Raw genomic sequence first — 20,598 nt, forward strand, 5'->3', positions numbered from 1 at the left:
GGGGATGTTCAATGGAAGAGCCATTCATACATGGTCAACGGGAACAGCTCCTCCTTTCCCCTTGCCTCCTCCCAATCTCTCCCATTCTTAACTTTCTGCTACTTAAGCTTCCAGATGGTAGAGGAAAAATTGCAAAACCTAGAAACCGGTGAGAGTCACTGCAGGGCAGATTTTCAATCAGCAGTAAATGCAAATCTTTTTTTCAGCAAAATAAGTATAAATCTCATTTTTTATCTTAAATTCTTTATAAACCTCAGCATTTTATATAGTAGTATGTGTTTTTATCTTATTAATTACCAATCTGTTATGGAGAGGTGTAACACCTGGAATATTGCTAAAGTAGTCAAGTAGCAACAAAAGCTGTGCACCAGAGAACATGCCCAACATACAAGGACTTATACTTACACATACAAATACACACATCAACTTTATGTCAAAATACACAGAAATGTGTCAATAATATTTTCACAGAGCTGTAGGAGCTTTAGAGAATGAACTCATTGTCAGGGAGGGCTACTGATCTTGTAGATTTTGCTGAAAATATCTTTTCTAAAATTGGGGACCTGCTTAAGGCAATGGGAGTTGTGTTAGCGAATTTCAGTGTAACCAGGTTTTAACTTACTGTAATCAAAGCAAGGAAGACCCTGTCCTCCTTAAAAAAATACAAAAATACACAAAACAGAAAATACACGTTATGTGTATGTACAAAAATATTAAGACGACAAGTGTTTTGACATTACAGATCTTTATTTGTTTTTGAATCCACAATCTATACAGGGTATTTACAGGGCATGAAAATGGATAACAGCACAAAATACAATTGAGGTATAAGCTAAGAGCACAGTATGTAATGTTTCAATAAATATAATTCAAAATTTGTAAACTAAGTGACCAGATAGATGCATCTTGTTTACTAAAACCATATAAAATATCTGTTAATCTCACGTGAGGTAGAGGACAGTTTTGTGTGTCATGTAATGCAACCACAGCAACTCTAGCAATAAAACTGTACATCATTGGCAAAGTATTAAAAATTGTTGAATGCACTGATCATTTTCTCAGGCTTTTACTACGGTTTCAGCATAGTTGTTCGACCTGTTGCCTTGAGCTAAGACAGACTCTTYGCATTTGCAGCTATTTTCTGTAATTTAAGATTAATTATACTGGCATATCAACATCAATAAATACCTTCAAGAGCGAGTATGAAAACACAAAAATGGATTTTGTCAATTGCAGAAGGCAACGTTAACTGCAACAAAATATTTTAGACCAACTCCTTTTATTATTTCCTAGAATTATTTTAAATACAGTACAGCTGTGCTTTCCTTTAAGTGAGGTATCTATATTTGATGAAAAAAATTTCAATTGATACTGTTACATTTAATCAATTTTCAAGTAATAAATTAATTTTTAAACCATTTGTTTGCTGTGCTTGATGAAGAAGTGCTTCAAACTCATATTTTTCAAGCATTTTCCAACTGAACCACTAACTCTGGGRAAAAAAAAACAATTTTCTAAATAATGGAGACACAGTATGAGATCATCATGAAATTTGTAAGCAATAACTGTTTACTTTTGCAAAAGCTAAAAAACTGATGTCTTTTTGAAAGAGATATGCAGCAAATAAAAATGTCTACAACAAGCTTTCTGCAATAAAAACACTGCTGACTACTTCTCAGACTACAAATGTAATGAGCAGGAAAAAAACATCGAAATCTGCAGCTTTCTGCTGCTTCCTGTTGACAGATCAGATAAAAATACGGAAATATTGCAAGCACAGACTAACAGGTAGGTGTAATTATGCCTTTTGTTGACTTCATCATATTATAGAAAACTCTGTTGTGTGGATTAATTACATGAATTAAGTGCAGAAAAAATACAAAGTTGTTATCTTTACTGACAATCAAAATATATATTCTACAAACAAGGGAATTTTAGGAAGCTGACCAGGACAGCATTTCAAGGCCAACTTCACAACTAACTCTAGGAAAGTTTTCCAAAAATTTCGTAACACATTATAGCTATCCCCTCCCCCAGTACAAATCAAGAGTGTATGAATAAACAGCTGTGACTTCTAAAATACGGGCCGAGCCCTATTTTTTCAGGCCACCAGGAGCGTTATGCTCCCACTCAACGTTTCCTACTTCACTAATTGCATTATGCCTTTACTATATACAAATGATTTTACAGCTAAGCTATTAATATATTAAATATAGAATAAAATTAGTTTAAGAATGTGAAACATAACTACATGTACCTAAATACTCAAGTGAAACAATATGCTTTACAAAAACTAAAATACAGATTTAGTTAAGTTTGGAGATTTAGATCTCTTTCGTCTAGGGATACGGGGTTACACTGAGAACAAGGGTGCTTTCAGACTGCCAATATAACTAAAATTTTACTCTCTCAAGTTCTTACGTTTCCTTGATGATTAGAGTACACAAAGCACGTGAATGTTCTCTTTTAAAAAGTATAGGAGTGAACTAAATATTCACCTTGAATCTTAATTACTTTGTTCCAAAAAGTGCACTAGGCAACTCTGATTCTAGTCTAGGTGTTCAGATGCAGTTTTTGCAACTTTTTAAAATTATGGACAATTTTAGGATTTTTTCCTAAAAGTTTAATGTCAAAACAATCTGGGAAACAGACTTCCTGTCTAAAAGATCAGCAAGCAAAAACTGAATGCAAAACAAATATTGACACACAAAATGAGCATCCTATGACTAAAGGCAAGTTCCTATTGACAGAATTAGTTTCATTAAGTGTGCACTTAAGTGGGTGTCCTTAAGTGTGCATTCCACGTTTCTATATTAGGTCGTAAAATAAACCATTCAATATAATGGGTATAAGGTAGTGAAAAAAGGTCAACGTAACTATTTGTTCTAGAACTTATACAGTATTATTTACAATTTACTAAAAAACTATCTTTCAATGACTGTGGACACACAAAATCTATGGCACATTTATGTATACATTATTACTTAAAATCGGTATAAAATTAAGTCTACGCATATGAAAATTATTTATGTTACGTAAAGAATCTCAAAGTAATATTTAAGAATTTAAGAGGATTACAATAACTTAAAATGCATTCTAACTTTAGAATAATTAACTGGAATATTTACAAAGCTACTTTTTAAGTCATTTTAATAAACGTTCAATTAGCTTTTTCAGCCAAATGTTTTAAAAGTATTAGGAGGCCTTATCTGCAGCTGGAATTGCTAAAACTTTCTACAGCTGCTTGAGTTCTTTTAATGGTGAAAATACACGTACATCCCATGGCCACCAGCATTTTAATGGCCTACTGCATAAGCCAGCCGAACAGATGGTCGGCAGACRGTTCAAGTGCTGGCTAAGGCACAGACACCGTGGCTGCGCTAGTACGCCACTGCAGTTAGCACTGGTGAAGACCAACCAGTGGCAAAATGGGAAATTTTAGCTGAAATCACATAACCTTGACAAGACCTCAATGAAAACCAAATATAYAGTATTCTAATAAAATAATCCCATGAGGATTCTACACATTCAACTGCTAAGATATAAAATACCGCGGTAAATCAGTTACTTCAGCTATATTAAACGAGTCTGTTTGGCTTTATCTACACCGACAATTGAACGAGTTTGGTTCAAAACAGGTATTGAAAAGTAACTAGAAATGATATGTTTTGATCCTTTGATGATACCTGGATGAAACTATATAATTTACAGTCTCCCAGAACAGTTTTCTTACCTGCCAATCTAGCTAATCCCAAATTCAGTTCTGTCAATCAAATCAGACTACTTCAAGCTCCAGTGCCTAATATTCATGCTTTTACCAAGATTCCTGCCTACTCTTCCTATAGCCATGTTTTTTGGTTATTATTGTAATAAAACATTCATTGTGTTTTAAAGCAAGTGGTGAATACACAACAGGAATCATTTATACTCAGCACCTTTCCTCGCAAACCATCACTATGCTGTGAAGACAGGCTTGCTTTTTTTTTTTAAAAAAAGCAATGATTTACCAAAAAAATTGTTTCATATTTTTTGTCTAACCTGATATAATCCTCAGTGTAAATATGACAGTCCATAAACAAAATTATGCAGAGCTATAAAAGAAACATTCTATGACTCTGTGACATTTATTTTTAATTAACCACCCCGTTTCTCATTCAATTTAAGATCTGTGCAATTTTATCTTTCTTTGTATATACAGTTCTGTTATACTACTGAAAGAGAGAAGGAAAAGAATGCAAAGTCTTCAGTTTTACTAGTTCAGAATAAAAATCAACACTAAGCTTTTACTAGTGGTTTCATCCAAAATTAACTGAATTTTTAAGATAATAACAATCATAAGTACCTTAAAAAACACCAGAAGCTAAAGTACAGATTAAAATTATGTAGTGAAATATTAAGACTATTAAAATATTTCTTATCCTTGACATAGTCAGCTAACATCTGTCAGCTATATCAAACTTTTTGGAGAGAAGTGCAAAAATGTGTTTCTTCATCCAACTTTGTAGTCATGCGTTTAACCCATCAGGAGCCAGACTTCTGAAGTACTCAAGTAAATGTTATATATATACAAAACAGAAATTCTGTACAACTACACATTTTCAAATGTTATAGCTTAACAAACATGCTGTATTTCTTAAATCATGGCAATATTACCATGCCATTCAAATACAGAAACTGTCAAAATGATTTTCAAAGTGCCATCTCTCAGAATTAGATTTTTCTAAATAATTACCACAATGTCAGTTAAGGCTTACTCTATGCAATGGATGAAAAATCCAGAAGTTGGCAATAGCTGGAAGTGTGGAGGCATGGGATATTAAAGAAACTAATCTGTGTTATTTTAAATATTATTTTTTGAGAGCATTAATATCTGAAAAAGTTAGTCAAGTTTTCTCGCACTCTAGAAAGAAAACCCCCACCTTTAAGCCTTTTATTAATATTTCTTTCGTATCTGCTATATAGAAGAAAACAAAAGAAAATATGTGAATTTTTAATTTTAAAAGATCCCATTTTAATTGCTGTTTTCCACAAAAAAGCCTAATGTTTTCTTCTTCCAGTATGGTAACCAAATGCTGGTTCTAAAACTCTTTACACTGATATTGAGTTGTTAAATAGCAAATAGTGAAAAAGAGCAGCTTGACAATTCACACAATGAAATTATGGGAAAAAATCAAGCTAGTAAATCATTTTTGATGATCAATCGTCTTTCATCATCCTGGCAATTTTGAGCATTACCCTGCAAATGAAAAGCTGCCTTTGCTTTCCCGGGAGAGAAAGAACACATAATTCTCACTGAAACCCACACTATTTTTGATCTTGAAGAATTCAAAAAAAATTTTAATGTACTTTTATAACTGGATGTGCAATTGATAGCAAAATAAAGATCACCACATATATTTTAACATACAAKGCTGTTTTTAAAAGGTTCAGAGCCCTCAAGACTGCATTAGAAATAGACAGAAACTGATCATTCTAAATCAAAAAAAGTTTCATATTTTTCATAGTTTGAGAAAAACACCAGTACAAATAAATGCAGATTTTCATTGGTTAGGAAAATCTAAAATTTTATACCTATGTTTCTATCTCTCTATATTTATATATCTATATCTTCCTCTGGACTTGTCTGGGAGCTAGAAATCTGTAAAGAATACTTTTTCTTATCACACAGATAAACTGCTCACAATTCATTAAAAACCAGAACACCCTGTTTGAAGGACAGAGTCACATTTCCCTCTTCCAATTTCTATTTTCCTTTTCCATTTTTTGAAGATTTCAAGATCTGTAGCTTCAATTCCTTTATCATCATCTCTAACTTTTCTCTTGCCTCTCGTTCTTGTCTCAGTTCATCTTGAAGCTCTTGTCTATCTGCCTCTGCATGATCCAACCTCTGTCTCAATTCTGCTAGCTGCACAAATAATTCAGAAAGAGAGAGAGAGAGAGAGAGAGAGATTGATTTAATTTTAGCAAACATATTTGTAAATGTCAACTATTTATTTCAAGAAACAACTGGTAACTACCCTATGCATCAGACAAAAATATATCAGTTGATGAGCTAATTTTCTACACTCAACAGTTTTGCAGTTATCTGCTACCACACTAGTAAATGACACAAAAATGCAAAGTTGCATAAACATCAAGCCATAATAAAACCTGGAAGAGTCTAAATTCTATATACATATTAATTCCAGTTATATGAACTGACACTCACAAACATGTCAATAATACCTATAACCTGAAGAGTGTGGTGGTGTCTGCATCAGACGTTTTACAAATCCCAGAATAAACAGCACTTTTTCATTTCCCRAGTTCATTTTTCTTGACTGGCAAAATACTATTTCAAAGCCTTAATGCATTTCTAGAACAAAGCAAGCCATCAACATTGTTTTCTGATACCTTTTAGCAYAAATGAAAGAGAATTAAGAGAATGGAGATTCAGAAAATCTTAAATATAATCCCTTGCACATTTATATATGTGTTTGAATATGAATGACAGCCCACTCAGGCTTTTTTTGTAAAATATTTTGTGTGTTTAAACATAGAAAATTAAATAAATTTTTCATCTTTGCAGTACAATAAATCTCACTGAGTGACAGAAATTTTTAAGCAGACTAAATGACACTAGATATTACTGAAAAGAATATTTCTGTTATAATACCAAATAACTTACTGATTATAGTAAAAGCAATACTCTTTGGGTTATAATTTTCAATTACCATGATTAGCATACTGTAGAATATTGAAACCTTATAACTCCAGTTATATATATATAATTGGGTGTTATCCTTGAATATTAAGTCTTTTTATATATTTTTTGCTATTGTATGGCAATGACATATATGAATTGATTGAGATACTATAGCTTAAGGAAGATTTTGTTAATGTCAAAAAGATTCATAAAACAAATGATGAACATTCATTTTTTCATCTTCTAAAGACTGCCATTACAAATTATGGAGTTAGTTTTTAAAAAACAATCTTTTAAAAAAGGATGTTCCACATTTAACTAATTAAATAGGCTAAAGCAAATATTTTTGCAAGAGATTAATAAAGTCTTAATGACTTGAGAGATGAGTGTTTGTCTAAATTGTGATGCACTTAATTTGTGGTATCTAATTTATTACAGCTTAAGAAAATGGACTTTCAAACCATACTGAGTAACCACACACTGGAAAATCGACTTCTATAAAGTTAATCACAAAGAACATTAGTAATTTCAGCCAAAGCATTTTACAAAATGGAATCACTAAAAAAACCCCTTATTATTATGATATGTATGTCCATATGTATATAAATACCATATGCACTTAAGAAATTATTTTGAATTTAAGCAGAGGAGGTGTTTTTTCTATCAGAACTTGTTTAGAGTGAGACCTGGAAAAGTCTGATAAATTTTTCAGGTGTGGGAAAGTTACTGTTGAGTTGCTTACATGTATACTATCAGCAGTTATGACAGGGAGGGGACTGGAAATCAGCTTTCTTCCCTACTATTGATTTAAAGAATTATTTCTTACAAAAAGGCATCTCTGAATCTAAAAAAATCCACCTGTCTTTATGAGGACAAGTATCTATCTCATCTAAATAATCATGAAGCATAGATTTCACTGAAAAGGAGGAAAACAATGCATGAGAATGAAACAAGCAGACCCATATAGGAACACTGGTGTTGGCCAACTGCTATAAAATGTACTGGGCACAGGAACCGCTCTGTTGATTTTAGAGAAACACCACATTCAATGCACCTTCATCTTCACTTGTAGAATCAGAAATATTTAAGCAGTTCTTAGACAGTAATAGGTTATTAATGAGAGTCTTTGGTCTCCACTACTTTGATAATGTAAACTGGTGCAAGACGACAATGCCCACTGCCTGCATGTTACAGCATGATACATACTACATAAACCTGTCTCTGGTTGTCCTTCGGTTTCCAGCCGTTCGGAAAGGTTCCAGTACTGGTTATACTGCCCTATTACGGCTGTCAGGGAAAAGCAGCAATTAAACTAGACAGTTCAACAAAGTAGTGAAGAAGGGGGAAAGACACTCAGTGCATCTTCTGGCAGGTCCAGAAAGAAGAACAGACATTTAACCAAATCCCAAATCACATATTATCATTATTAACTGTGTTTAATGTACAAAGAGGGTTTTTCCCAGGCCACAGCTCTCAGACAGAGGGCAGCCTGGGCAACTGCTCCAAGAAGAGAGCAGAATAAGGCTTTTTAAAATGCTGTATACATGGCATGGGGAAGTTACTGTTGCCAGGACTTTTGTTTAACTGGGGTATTTCTGACAGCTGCTTGGAACCAAAGGTCCAAAATCCATTGTAAGATGCAATAAATGGAGAAAAAAGTTCAAATGATATGTTCTGAATAGCTGAACCACACAGCCAATAACAGAGTAAACTTTCATGAAAGGAATGTATTTAGTTTTGTAAGTCTAACTTCAAAACAAATAAAACAAACCAACCACCTCTTTGGGGAACAGTCTATGGTTCTTACCCTCTAAAGGAAGTAAACTACAAGCCATATAAACATGCTGTACACAATTATCTTCATAAATTAGAACATGTTGTTACTTGCAGTGATAGGGCTTGTACTAGATGTTTAGTAAATCAGACCTTAGTCAGAGAGGATTATTTCTGGCAGCACAGGCTAGGAATCTATTGAGTGGGATGTCATGAAATTAAATCATGAGAAGGATTTATGATGCTAGCCTCTGCCCTACTCCCTGAAAATAAAAAAATAAAAAAACTTGTCTCTCAAGTACTGCCTGTTTCTTATTTTGAGACAGTAAGAAAAGGAAATATATAAAACTAGGAGCAAATGACCATAAAGCTTTACCGAGCTTAAGTTTCAGATTGTTTATTTTAAAAAACTAGGAAGACTAGTTCTCTGTGACACAGTATAAAGTCTTTTAATATGCATTTAATCGTAACTGCAACTGATTTTAAAAAGGGCCATCTCAAGACTGTATTTGGTGTTGACTGGATTCTTCCTATTAGGATGACATGAATAACCACCAACATAAAGAAACAATGGTATATGTTAAAAATTCTCAGTGAAAGAAAAGAGTATCTCCATAGATTTTGACATATGAACCCAAGAAGCAGGAATGGGAGACCAAAATATGATTTTTTTTTTTTCTAAGAGGACTATTGAAGCATTTGGTCAAGAACACAGAAGGGGCTTCATCAGATATCACAGAAGATTCTAACACCAAGGACTGTAAAGAGCAGCCAGGTATGCTACTAATCTGACAAAAAAGTGGTTGAGGATTTTTTGTTTTTTTACATAAAATGAAAAAAAAAGAAAGATGAATAGCTAATTTCTATAACTAAAATGAGAATGTTTAATATGGGCAAAAATATTATACATGATTTTTTTTAAATGGGGAGAACGTAACAAACTTTATGTTTAAGGTTAACATTTCCTTAACAATATCATTCAGATATCTGAAAAGAGAATCCTGTAACATTTGACAGGTGAAGTGTTTCTGTAAGTTGCATTTTACATCAGTTTCAATCAAGGGAGAAGGAAATAAATACACTATCACTGTGACCTATTTTGGTATTAGTCTGTAGGATTTCAAACAAGAACACATGGAGAAGATGAAACTTTAAGGTGGCAGAGAACACTCCAATAAAAGTTCAGTTGCTGAAACTCTAAAATTTACTTAGCAGTAGCTTCACAATTCAATGATACACTAAATACAGTTTGATTTGAAACAAACTTTCACTTCTCACCTGCGCTGCATATTCAGCTTCTTTGTCTTTTTCTAAATTGGAGTCACAGGTACACTTTTGCTTCATCACTTGGTCCAGTTTCTTCTCCAGGTCTCTCTGCTCAAAATAAAATTCTTCCATTCTTTGAGCATGCTCAGTCTGCAAACATTCAAGTTCTTTTTGTAAATTCTGCTGCTCTTCAGTAAGTTCCTTCATTGCTCTAGAGTTGTTTAACATCTCTACCTCCTGTCAAGAAAGAGATCGTGATCACATTCACTTTGGTTCTAGAACCAGAAAAGTCAAAAATTGATTTTATAATTTAAATGGGTATCTGGAAACAATGAGGCCAAAAAGAGCACATTCATCAGCGTATCAGTGGTAGTCTGAAATTCTGTTGCAAACATTCAATTCAATAGAAAGAAATTATACTTTCAAATACACAAAATTTCCAGAAACCTATTCACAATTTCCAGAAGTGAAACACAGAAAGCAGCAGCACTGATTTATTAAAACAGATTTTGAAGATGAAATAAGTGCATTATCAAAAAACAGAATAAATGTGAGAAAAAAAGGCCTCATATGTGTTGTATTTCTTTTTCCTCCAGCATTTTGATCTTTTTTAAAAGGTCTGATTTTTTTTTAACTTATCTACAAGCTTTACCTCCAACAACAGAACAATTTAAAGTAGCAGTCCAGGGACGTTATCAAAGCTCATTGATTCTCAATTTAACGTTAAAATGAAAAAAAAAAAATTATTTTACGTCTGTCAATGAACGCAAGAAACAAGGACAGTATTTAGATAATTTAACACAGAAATGAGGCAAAAATCACAAATGAACACCAGTTTCTAATGCCATCCATGACTAAAAAGACTAATAAAATCCCCCCAAAAGCAGGGGGTTATCAAATAGAAATAGGAAGGTAGTATTCTTTTTATAGGGGGCAGCGATGAGATCATTCCTAGAAGGCTGATGTCAGCACTTTTAAAATCTTGAAAACTGAGAAATTTTAGAGGATTTAACAAACTATATTTACAAAAATATTTAAATGTTTGGAAACATTCTGAAGTGAAGTAGTTTTCATTTGGATAAAATAAAAGAGCAGCTACTTGAACACAGTAGTTACAGACTGAAAAGATACCAGTTACTAGCGCGCTCTAATCTAACAAGCACAAGGGTTATTAAAGATTCMGTGTCTGGATTCAAGCTGGGGACAAAATATCTAGGTGTTTTGTTTTAAAATCAAAGTAATCTGTGATAATGATTCTAGAACCAACAAGCTAACATCAGTTTTCTGATGACAAAAATGAAACTCATTCAGTTTACCACCATACCATTTGAAGCTGTTGTTTCCTCTGCAAAATGGTATTTAGTTTTTCTTGCTGTTTAATGTAGGTTTTCATTACTTCTTCCATGATCTTTCCCTTGTCATCTTCACAACTGATGTCTTTCATGAGAGTTGGGGACAAGGTTCGTACACGATTACGTACTTCACCACGACTAGAGTCTCTAGTAATTTTGGAAGAAATACGTTCAGATTTGCCACCTCTTGCAGAATTAGTTGATATAGGTGGATCTACAGAGAAAAGAAAAAGACAGCAAAATAATCACAGAAAATTAAACTTTCAGAGTGAAAAAATGCAAAGCAAACTGAAGGTCATATAAAAGCCAAAAGAATTTTTGGAAAACTGAAGTGACATGGAGATTATCACAAAATAGTAACTTGACGTTGAGCTTTCCAAAATTAATTATGTAGTATAAAAATTGAAAAGATTTCAACATAATTTTCTAGTATAATTCATCTACTCACCTAAACGTTTATGCTGTTCCACGCCAGTTTTCAAGTCAATTTTTTCCTGTTCTTCAAGAGAAAGCTCTGGATAGGAAGCAGCTTTTTTGTGCTTTCCACTACTGAGCTGTTTCTCTGACTGTCCAGGTGAGGATTTAATTACTTCTGATCTGACTGCTGTTTTTGCAACTTCTTTATATTGTGATGCAAGCGACACATTTGGGGCAACCACTTTATCACACATATAAAGGTAGTAACTGAAATAGTAGAACAGTAAAATTAAGAATGAGAACTAAGGTATAGCACATGATGAATGATAAAAAAGAGTAAGTTCAATTTAACATGATTTCAAACAGTACAAGTTTCAAGGAAAAATAAGTACTTCCTTTCTAAGTTTTTTCTATGCAAAAGAAATCRTAAAGACCCACTTAACCTTTACTGAAGAGATTATCTAGTTATGGTTTTGAGGATATCAAACAAGGATTTTTCTAACATGACATTAAAAAAAATCACAGGAAAAAATCATACAAAGTCTTCATTTAAATGCAAAGAGTGAAATTAAAAGGTGGCTGGAACCAAATCTCTTAAGGTCATTGTCAAGATAACGAGTATCACAAGACAGCGCTGGGGCCAACACCGCTGTCTTCAATATTTTCCTTTCTCCTGGTTCTGAAGGAAAGCACTGATAGAAATAGCAAACCGAGGAAGCATCACTGCAGCTCCATCATTTATGCATTTGCATGGGAATTTTTACGATGCATGTGTGTTGCTTTGATGCATGCTGCTATTCAAGAGTCTGATCTCTGATCGTAAATGCATAACTACATGGGGATGCACAGTAGGAGGTCAAGAAACACTGCTTCCCTCGCTGATGCAGATGACAAAGTGTGTACTACACTAAGGAAATGCATTTGGTTTCTAAAACCAGGAAATTAATCGACTGACAATTCAGCTGCGGTCATTTTTCTAATGTGGAATAAAGCCTTCAAACAACTTTTACAAGTCTGTTTTGAAAGGAAATTAATTTGCACTCATGGCAGCTAGGCACTGTGAAGCTTTCCACATGCATGCAATAAGTTATAATAGGAAGGACTAAAAATTAGCTTCTGCCATTTCTACTCTGAAAAGAGAAACTGTAATTACATTTTAATTTTATTTCCTCCTAAAAAAACCTCATACATCACACTTTGAGTACAGTACCAAAATCATTCATAAGCAATTCATTAATATTTACACTAGAAAGTACACAAAAAGTAAGGATTGAATTGTTCTTGTGCAATCTCTTAGAGTTTTCCTAAAATTTTAGGTTGTAAGTACATTTTTAAGTTGAAATCATGTTTAGACAGTTATAAGTATTTAACTTGTATATACAACACTCATATTTCTGCACAGGAAATTCAGTTACCTAGGATGGACAAAGGAGGGTGGCTGAGTAGCAGTTTCAGCTTCTTGCTTTATAACTGGATACCACTGTGACAGTTCTAGGCTCTGCTGTGAATCCATCTAAAGAAAAAAATAACAATAATAGGAAGACTGCTACATTTTATTCACATCTTAATAAATCCTGCTCAATGGAATGACAATTACAGCATTAATACATAAGCCCAAAGGTGGGCAGCACAGACAAACTGGGGTACTGGAAAGTGGAGAGTCCTTGGCAGACACACAGGGTGACGCAAGCAACAGAAGTTTCTTCAATCTCCAACTTCCAAATATGGGTAAAGTAGCAATGAAAGAAAAAGGAAAAACTCTTTACAAACCCTTATAAAAATTCTATTGAGTTTCCAAACTCTGCCAGAGGCATGCTATGAATACGTGGAGAAACAGAAAGCAGAAACTAGGATTCCCAAAAGGTTAAATGAGCCTTGACCTTTTGCAATAAAGTATCCAACTCTATAATGCACTTGCCAGATACTTTATTACGAAGCAAAATCTATGAATAAAATGAAGCAATTGCTCTTGTTACAGAGCATAGAAGTTTCTTTAGTTGTCAAAAATTTTTACTGCAGAAGCAGGCAAACCTGCTGCAGTAACATGACAACTCTATTTCCTTTGCAGTAACAACACAGAATTACTTCTCATGTATCAGAATACAACACCTTAAAAGACTTCTGTGTACTTCATATCTGCATAGGAATTCTTGTTCCTTTTGTCTCAAGAATTCTTTTTTTTTTTCTTGAATTACTCTTTAATCAAAGTTTCCAGTCCACTCCGAAGATACTATTACTTTTATGGGAAAGGCATCTCATCATATATATAAACAACACTCACAGCTAAGGAATCAATTTTTAATTTTGTGTTAAAATAGCCTTGGGAATTGGGAGGATGTCTACACAAACTGAAAACTCTAGAAATATTAATGTAGATGGGTTTTGGGGGAAGTGAAAGTTGCTTAATTAAAAAAGGGGGGGGGGCAGAAAGATGTTTGCTACTCTCACTCGGTCTGCAAGAGCCCAAATRTGACAGCTTTCATGCATGCTGCAAAATCAATCTTTGGTACTCATGGAAGAAAACAAGGACTTACACAATCAAAATTTAAGATCAGTCCTTTAGTTGAAGCTATGTTTTTTTAAATCTGATGATACAGGCAAAATTCAAGCAGCAAAGTGCTTTGCCTATGAAGTTTAAAAAATTTTTAATATAATAATCCTCCCCCTCCCCCCAAATCACCTCACAGTTCTAAAAATAAATAACATCACAGTAGTAAAGGGATCTTGATACTGTGGATTAAACACGACAGAACACAGACGAAATCCCGTTATACCAAAAACTTCATCTAACATCTGAACATCTTCACAGGTTTCACGAGTATGAGATATATATGATCAGAAAAGCTTATATTTACACACCCTGAAAGAAATTGTGATGGAACTTCGCCTTTGGCGGTCAGGAGAGCGCCCAGTCAGACCCGTGTGGCTGGTACCAGGCCCGGCAGAATCGACTGCCATTTCACCATCACAGAGAGCAGATCTCACAGCCTACAATATTCTGGTGAAAACTTCCTGTCCAGGAAATTCAACTCTAGCAATGAAAATGAAACTTAAGTCCACCCCTGTCATCCCTCGGATCAATTCCAAAACAGATATAAATGAGTGAGGGCACAAGGAAGCTAAGCTCCAGGATAATAAAATCATAACTGAATGTTTAAATAATAAAGATTAGGAATAAAGTGAATAACCTCTAGAAAAACGGCCTCATCTTGAAACTCATTTCAACTTCTTTCTGCTTATTCAGATCATTCTAATGATCTAAATACTGCACATAAATTCTTCTAGTTATATCACAGCTACTATATGGTAACCCAATTTCAACTTACACTGTTTCCGAATCATATCTTTTCCATGTTTTAGGACTGACATTTTAACATGTTTTTTATATTTTATATATGAAATTATATATCAGGTGATTTGTATTTTCAAGTTATTAGTTCAGATTTTTACATTCCCACCTATTTTAAATGGAAACTGACTTTTTTGTCTACTCCATTAGTCCTTTGCAAAAGAATTTTAAAATTTTACTTAGGAAAGAAAATGAAAGGTAATCCTAAATGAACATGAAGTCTTTTTCTAACATATGATTCCTCCTTCATCATCCAGGTTAATAAAACAGAGAGAAAACTTTTATTTCTAAATATACATGTATATATCATTACCTAAGTATCTGTTTAGTTTAGACGTTCTTAACTAATTATACAGATGCAATATATCCAAGCTGGTAAACTTACAGTTGAATTACTTCTACTTAATCTGTTTGAAAGGCCTACAGGAAAAAAAAGAAGTCTTATTTTTCCTCCGAAGTTAGTTATACAAGCTGTTCTTTAAGAAAAAAAATCCAGGAACTTAATTTAAAAAATCCACCTAAAACTGAGAAGACAGTCATAATACAAACTTGTGTTATGACTATGTTCAAAGCTTCAGTCAGGGATTAGAAAGAAAATGTCTGGTCCAGTTGTTACGCAAACTAATAACTCGGAGACCTTTCCTATTCCCAGAAAGCTTACTTTGTAAACTGCTTACAGGATTTGCCATGTGAATGAAAGAAAAACTGTTAAATAGTTCAGTGGAAAGACAGTTCCATATAAATGGATAGCTAGTAGTTTCTGTCTAACAATTAAGCCAGTAGTTTTTAAGCAGAAATAGGATTTTCAGAAATATTCAAAGAGATGTTAATGCTACACATTGTGARCATTTCCCCAGGCATAACAACCAACTCAAAGAATTAAAGAAGCAAGACAAAGTCGTAGTACAGCGTGATTATCAGAAACTGTCACAAAGTCAAAGAGAATGAGGATCTGTCACCACAGGGAACATCAGAGACGTAGCAAGAGTTGTTTCAGTGAGCAGGTGGATATTACACTGCAGAGCCCAGAACTCAACAGAAGATGAGAAACTCAATGACAACCAAATATACTACTTACAGCTTTTTTATTATCACAAAGAAGAGAAAGGAATTAACTTTGTAAGTATAGTAGGTGAGGGCCTAGATTGTCTACTCTTAAAACATCAAGAGCAAAAGCATACTGTGAGGTGAGTAAACCTAGAGCTAAGGAGAAAGGCAATTTCATTAATAATTTATTATTACTAAACATTGGAGTTTCTCATTTTTGCTTTAAGCCTTATTTTACAGACAAGCAATTATTTCCATCTGTTATTTTTCTCTCTAGAAGAGTGGGAGGGGTAGGCAGTTGGCCAAGGGCAACTGTTCTTGGACCCTTCAAGATAACCTCAAAGATGTCTCAAAACTTCAGAGGATTTACTGCTTCTCAACAAAGGTAAGAAGGTGATAGAACAGCAAGGAGAATATCCTATAAATACATTTGCCTAAGAGCATAAGAAAAGGTAATGTCTAAACACTGTATCTAATACCTCTCACACCACAGAAAAGACAGGAAAAGACAAGACTTCCCCAGTACAAGGGAACAGAGGCATTGCTCCAAACGCTGCCCTATCAAATGTTTTTAATCTTTTGTACTTTCCAAGTGAATACCTATGAGACACTCCCTGCCTCCTCCCCAAAAAAAGAATTGAACCCCCCCCCATTTTATGTTTTTTCAAATTTTCATGGAGTTTATCATTCTAATTTCATATGCTGCTTTATAAGAAAGAACTATATGGGTCTTTAACGGAAGACTTCAGAAACCATTTCTCCCTTTCACTCGGACCTGTTCAATAACATAATCTGTTCAAACAACAGTATAGTGGATGCAACAGGGGAAATAATCTTCCATATTCATTCCCAGAATACTGTTTACGGTTTCACGGTAGCAGATTTCTGACCATGAGGTCTTTCATGTTTTTGAACCTCCTGTATACAGATCAAAAACCAGGTGAAACGATAATCAGTATCTCTTCAATGTCTACAGCATGAAAGGTCTTGTGGGAATTAATACGGAAGACTATATCCCCTGTTGCAGCCACTGTACTACTGTTCATTACCTATATTGGCGTCGCAAGAATAAAGACTGTCACGATAGTCTATCAGATGAAAGTGAAGTCTCCTTGCTACGAACTTTTCTGCACCTCCAGCAAATTCAGCATGTGGAAGCATGCCATATTGCAGACTTTAACGAACCTGATCTGCTAAAATCCCTTACTGCAGACTGGCTTAACTGTAAAAATACCTGTTACTGTAAGCCTTTCTGCAATACTAACTTTTGAGAAGTTTATTCTGAAAGGCGTCAACTTTACGGGCCCACCTATCTGGACTGCTTTTGCTGCTGCTGACTTTGAAATCCATGACAAAACATCCAACAGGCAAAATGGATATATAATCAAAACAGTAGTCAGCAAACAGACTTACAAATACCAAATATAATAAAATTAAGCATAGTGGTGGGGGAGGAACCATTTCAAAACTTCTAAATTCAGATTATACCCAATAAAACTGCATTTCATGAATGCAAATATCTGTGATGTCAGTACCTCAATGTTTCCCTATTTTCATCTACAAATGAGGCTCCCCCCCAAATTTCCCCTTAAAATCTTCTTCCTTGAGCATAATACAATTATTTCCCCAGCAACATTCAATATTTATCTGGTGCATGTCTTTTTATTTAAATTGGTAGCTCTCTGTGGTAAAGATAAGCTCTGCATTTTTGAAGCACAGTGCAGACCTGCAGCAATATTTTAGGAAAAATACAATGTCCATTATTAACAATTGTTAAGATACTGGCCTACAGCTCATTACTTGAAGTGATTTAAAAACCCTTTCTTTTGGCATATTTCTCTAAATAACCTGTTTAACAAAAAGCTATTACTGAACAAGCAGACTTGGGGCTTTTAAATAGCAATTTATCAATGCACCATTACCCTACATGCAAAGTCATGAGATGTTACTGGGCAGTTAGCAAGCTAGGTAGCCATACACTGCATGTGTATGTGCAGGAGTTAAAATAACAAATGAAGAATTAATTTATAACACTTGATTTTCAAGCTCCTTTCTGCTTTGCTCAGCTGCTGCAACACACACAGTTTACAACAACATACTCAAAGGTCAAACGGGAGAAAGAAAATTTCCATAATAGCTCTAAATTTTCCAGAGACTGGAAAAAGAACAAGAACCAACAAAACCAAACCAGCTTGATTGAAATTACTTACAGCTCAAAGAGGAAAGAAATTACTGCACCTTTTAATCTGAGAAGTCTATTTTCCATGGTAGAGAACTCTCATAAATTTAACTTATACTTGATTTGACAAACWTTCATGTTTACAAAGACAAATAACAGGCTTCTAAGATAAATATTTACTTGTTATCAGAAAGAGATTCAGGAGTTTTACAAGAGTAGGTGAACTTACTTTGGACCGAGTCCTTTTCTGATTTTTCTCGCTAAATTTCTCCTTCATTTCCTCCAAGAGATGCTTCAGTTCCCTCTCCTCCGATGTTCCCAAGTATTTTTGGTTAATATGAAGGTAGCAGTGCCATTTGGCTGATTCAAAACCCCAGTGGCAGGTCCTTTTATCAGGGGATCTATGCGAATGCATCACAAATGTCTGGGGAGAAAACATTCCATAGCACTCCAGACACTGGATACACGGATCATCCGGCTGCAGGTAGAACTGAGGTGCAAACAGCCCCTGGCACTTGCCCAAGCATTCGTGCTCTACTTCAAAGGCACTGCCAGACTCTTTCAGCTGGGCCAACGTGTTCTTAGCAGGGAGAAAGCTGCCATTTTGAGGAAAAGTGCGAGGACGCAGTAACGCGTTGCATAGTCTCTGAGCATCAGTCAGTGTAATTAGCCCACAGGACGGAGCGTTAAATGGAAGAATTCCCAAAACCTTCAGAATGTGAAGCTGGTCGGACGTGCACCTTGAGCAGTATATGTACAGTTCGTCACACACTGTATTAATCTGCTGCAATGAAAAGTCTCGGAGAACTGAATTCAAAACTTGAGGCAGGCAAAGTCTTTTTTCTCCTCCAACTTTAAAACAAGAAATAGATTCCCCCTCCAATAGAGTCTGAGTGAGTTCTGTGGAGCTGTCTGGAGGAATGAGCAGTGGACCAGAAAGTATTTGTGGTGATGGAAGAGGCAAGAAGACAGTGGGCGACATACTTTCCTGGGAATAACGAGCTGAAAAAGCCGCTGGTCCACCCAGTGAACTCTGGCTGCTTAAGTGGAACTGTGCCAGCGTGTGTTTCAAACCTGGATTTAAATTCAAAGGCTCAGATATCGAAGTACTGTTTGGCTTGGCGTTCTCCCCATCAGCCTCCACAGGAGTTTCATCATATTCATCCAAGTTTTCCTTCTTTATTGTTGGCAATTTATTTATTACAACTCGTACTTTGCTATTTACATGCATTTCTGTCATTATTTTTTTTATTGGAGGACTCCCATCCTCTTGGATCCCGCTCCTTTTTTGGTCTGAACCTAGACCCAGATGGAAGTTTGTTTGTGGGCTTTCCATTGCTAAACACCAGAACTTTTAATTAAGCAAATCTTGAGTGTGCATTTTTCTGCTTGCTAATACAAAAATCAATTTTAAATGATCTTGATTCCCTTATGCACACCAAGTTTTGCACACCTTTCAGTAAGAAGTTAATTCTTCAGCCTCCAGGAGTAAAAACCGTAACCCATTTTGCATGTAATACCACAGAATTAAGAACGGAGAAGAAAGTTTTCTTTAACCTCTAGGTTTAAAATTATTTGTTCAATTTTCTTTTATAAAAAACACACTGCAATATGCATATAAAAGGATTTTCTTTATAGTCTACTCAGTAGTTTGCACAGTAGTTTTTGTATAGTCATTTAGTAAAAAATGATGAGTTGATGCATGAGCACCCATACTTGATCATTGTTTTTCCCTTTAAAAAGCATACTGGCTTTTCAAACAAGTCTCTGTTTAAATATTAAAATAGAAAAATGCCCATGAGTCTCAGTCTGAAGAGTGCCGATCTCAACGCAACTGATCCAAAACGACGTTTAAGTTGTGTGAAAATTTTATTCACCACTTCCCCTTCAGTTCTAAGGGATCACACACAAGCTTAAGGGCTTTATTTATTGTGCAGCCAAGTTTACGATTCCACCACCACCATTAAAGTTACTATGGCAGCTCACCAGTAAATCCCAAAATTAAAGGCTGATCCAGACTGCCGGCGAAAACCCAGCGTCCCTAGAGAGTCACCTTTAGCACGGATGTCGCCGGTGCCAGACTTTCCCCACCCCAAGTTATCAGCAATACAAGTAAGATCCAGGCCAGCGGCTAAAAGCACATCTTGCGCTAATACGCGGTTCTGTCAAACTCTCCAGATAACCTGCGAAAAGAGAGAGGGGCCGTTAACAACCATTTCTTCCGAGCCTCCGGACAGGAGCTCGAGGTGCGGGAGAAGGGACGCGCTTCCCCGTCAGCCACGCAGCGCTGAGGCACGGCGAGCTCTCGCCGGGAAGCCGCAGACGCTGTCACAAGCCGCCGGCAGATGGGCGAAGCCGGCCCGGCTCCCGCGCAGCATCCAGCGAACCCCACAGCCGGGGCGCGGGCAGGGGGCGGAGAGCCCGAGCGAGCAGAGGTTTCTCTTTCACAGCGTTACAAAAAAAGAAAGGGGGAAAAAAGGGAAAGAAAAGCCCGCGGAGGAAGCGGCAATGCGGGCGGACCGCCGGCCCC

General features: G+C 35.3%; 1 protein-coding gene across 4 annotated transcripts; it reads right to left on the reverse strand.

Moving 5' to 3' along the window:
- Positions 1-734: 734 nt before the first annotated feature.
- SKIL (SKI like proto-oncogene) lies at positions 735-20,598 on the reverse strand. 4 transcript variants are annotated; one of them, XM_026061374.1, is made up of 7 exons: positions 20,122-20,596; positions 18,298-19,367; positions 12,909-13,006; positions 11,525-11,760; positions 11,049-11,290; positions 9,737-9,961; positions 735-5,905 (listed from the first exon to the last, which is right to left on the reverse strand). In XM_026061374.1, the coding sequence occupies exons 2-7, from the start codon at positions 19,306-19,308 to the stop codon at positions 5,744-5,746; spliced, it is 1,974 nt and encodes a 657-aa protein (XP_025917159.1). In that variant the 5' UTR covers positions 19,309-19,367; positions 20,122-20,596; the 3' UTR covers positions 735-5,743. The 4 variants fall into 4 exon arrangements, 3 of the variants coding, with proteins under 3 accessions (XP_025917159.1, XP_025917149.1, XP_025917141.1); XR_003252768.1 differs by adding an exon at positions 7,892-7,972 and having other exon boundaries at positions 5,819-5,905; positions 18,298-20,598; XM_026061364.1 differs by having other exon boundaries at positions 12,909-13,003; positions 18,298-20,596.

The sequence above is a fragment of the Apteryx rowi genome, unplaced genomic scaffold (genome assembly GCF_003343035.1).
Source record: "Apteryx rowi isolate R43461 unplaced genomic scaffold, aptRow1 scaffold_10, whole genome shotgun sequence".
NCBI lineage: Eukaryota > Metazoa > Chordata > Aves > Apterygiformes > Apterygidae > Apteryx > Apteryx rowi.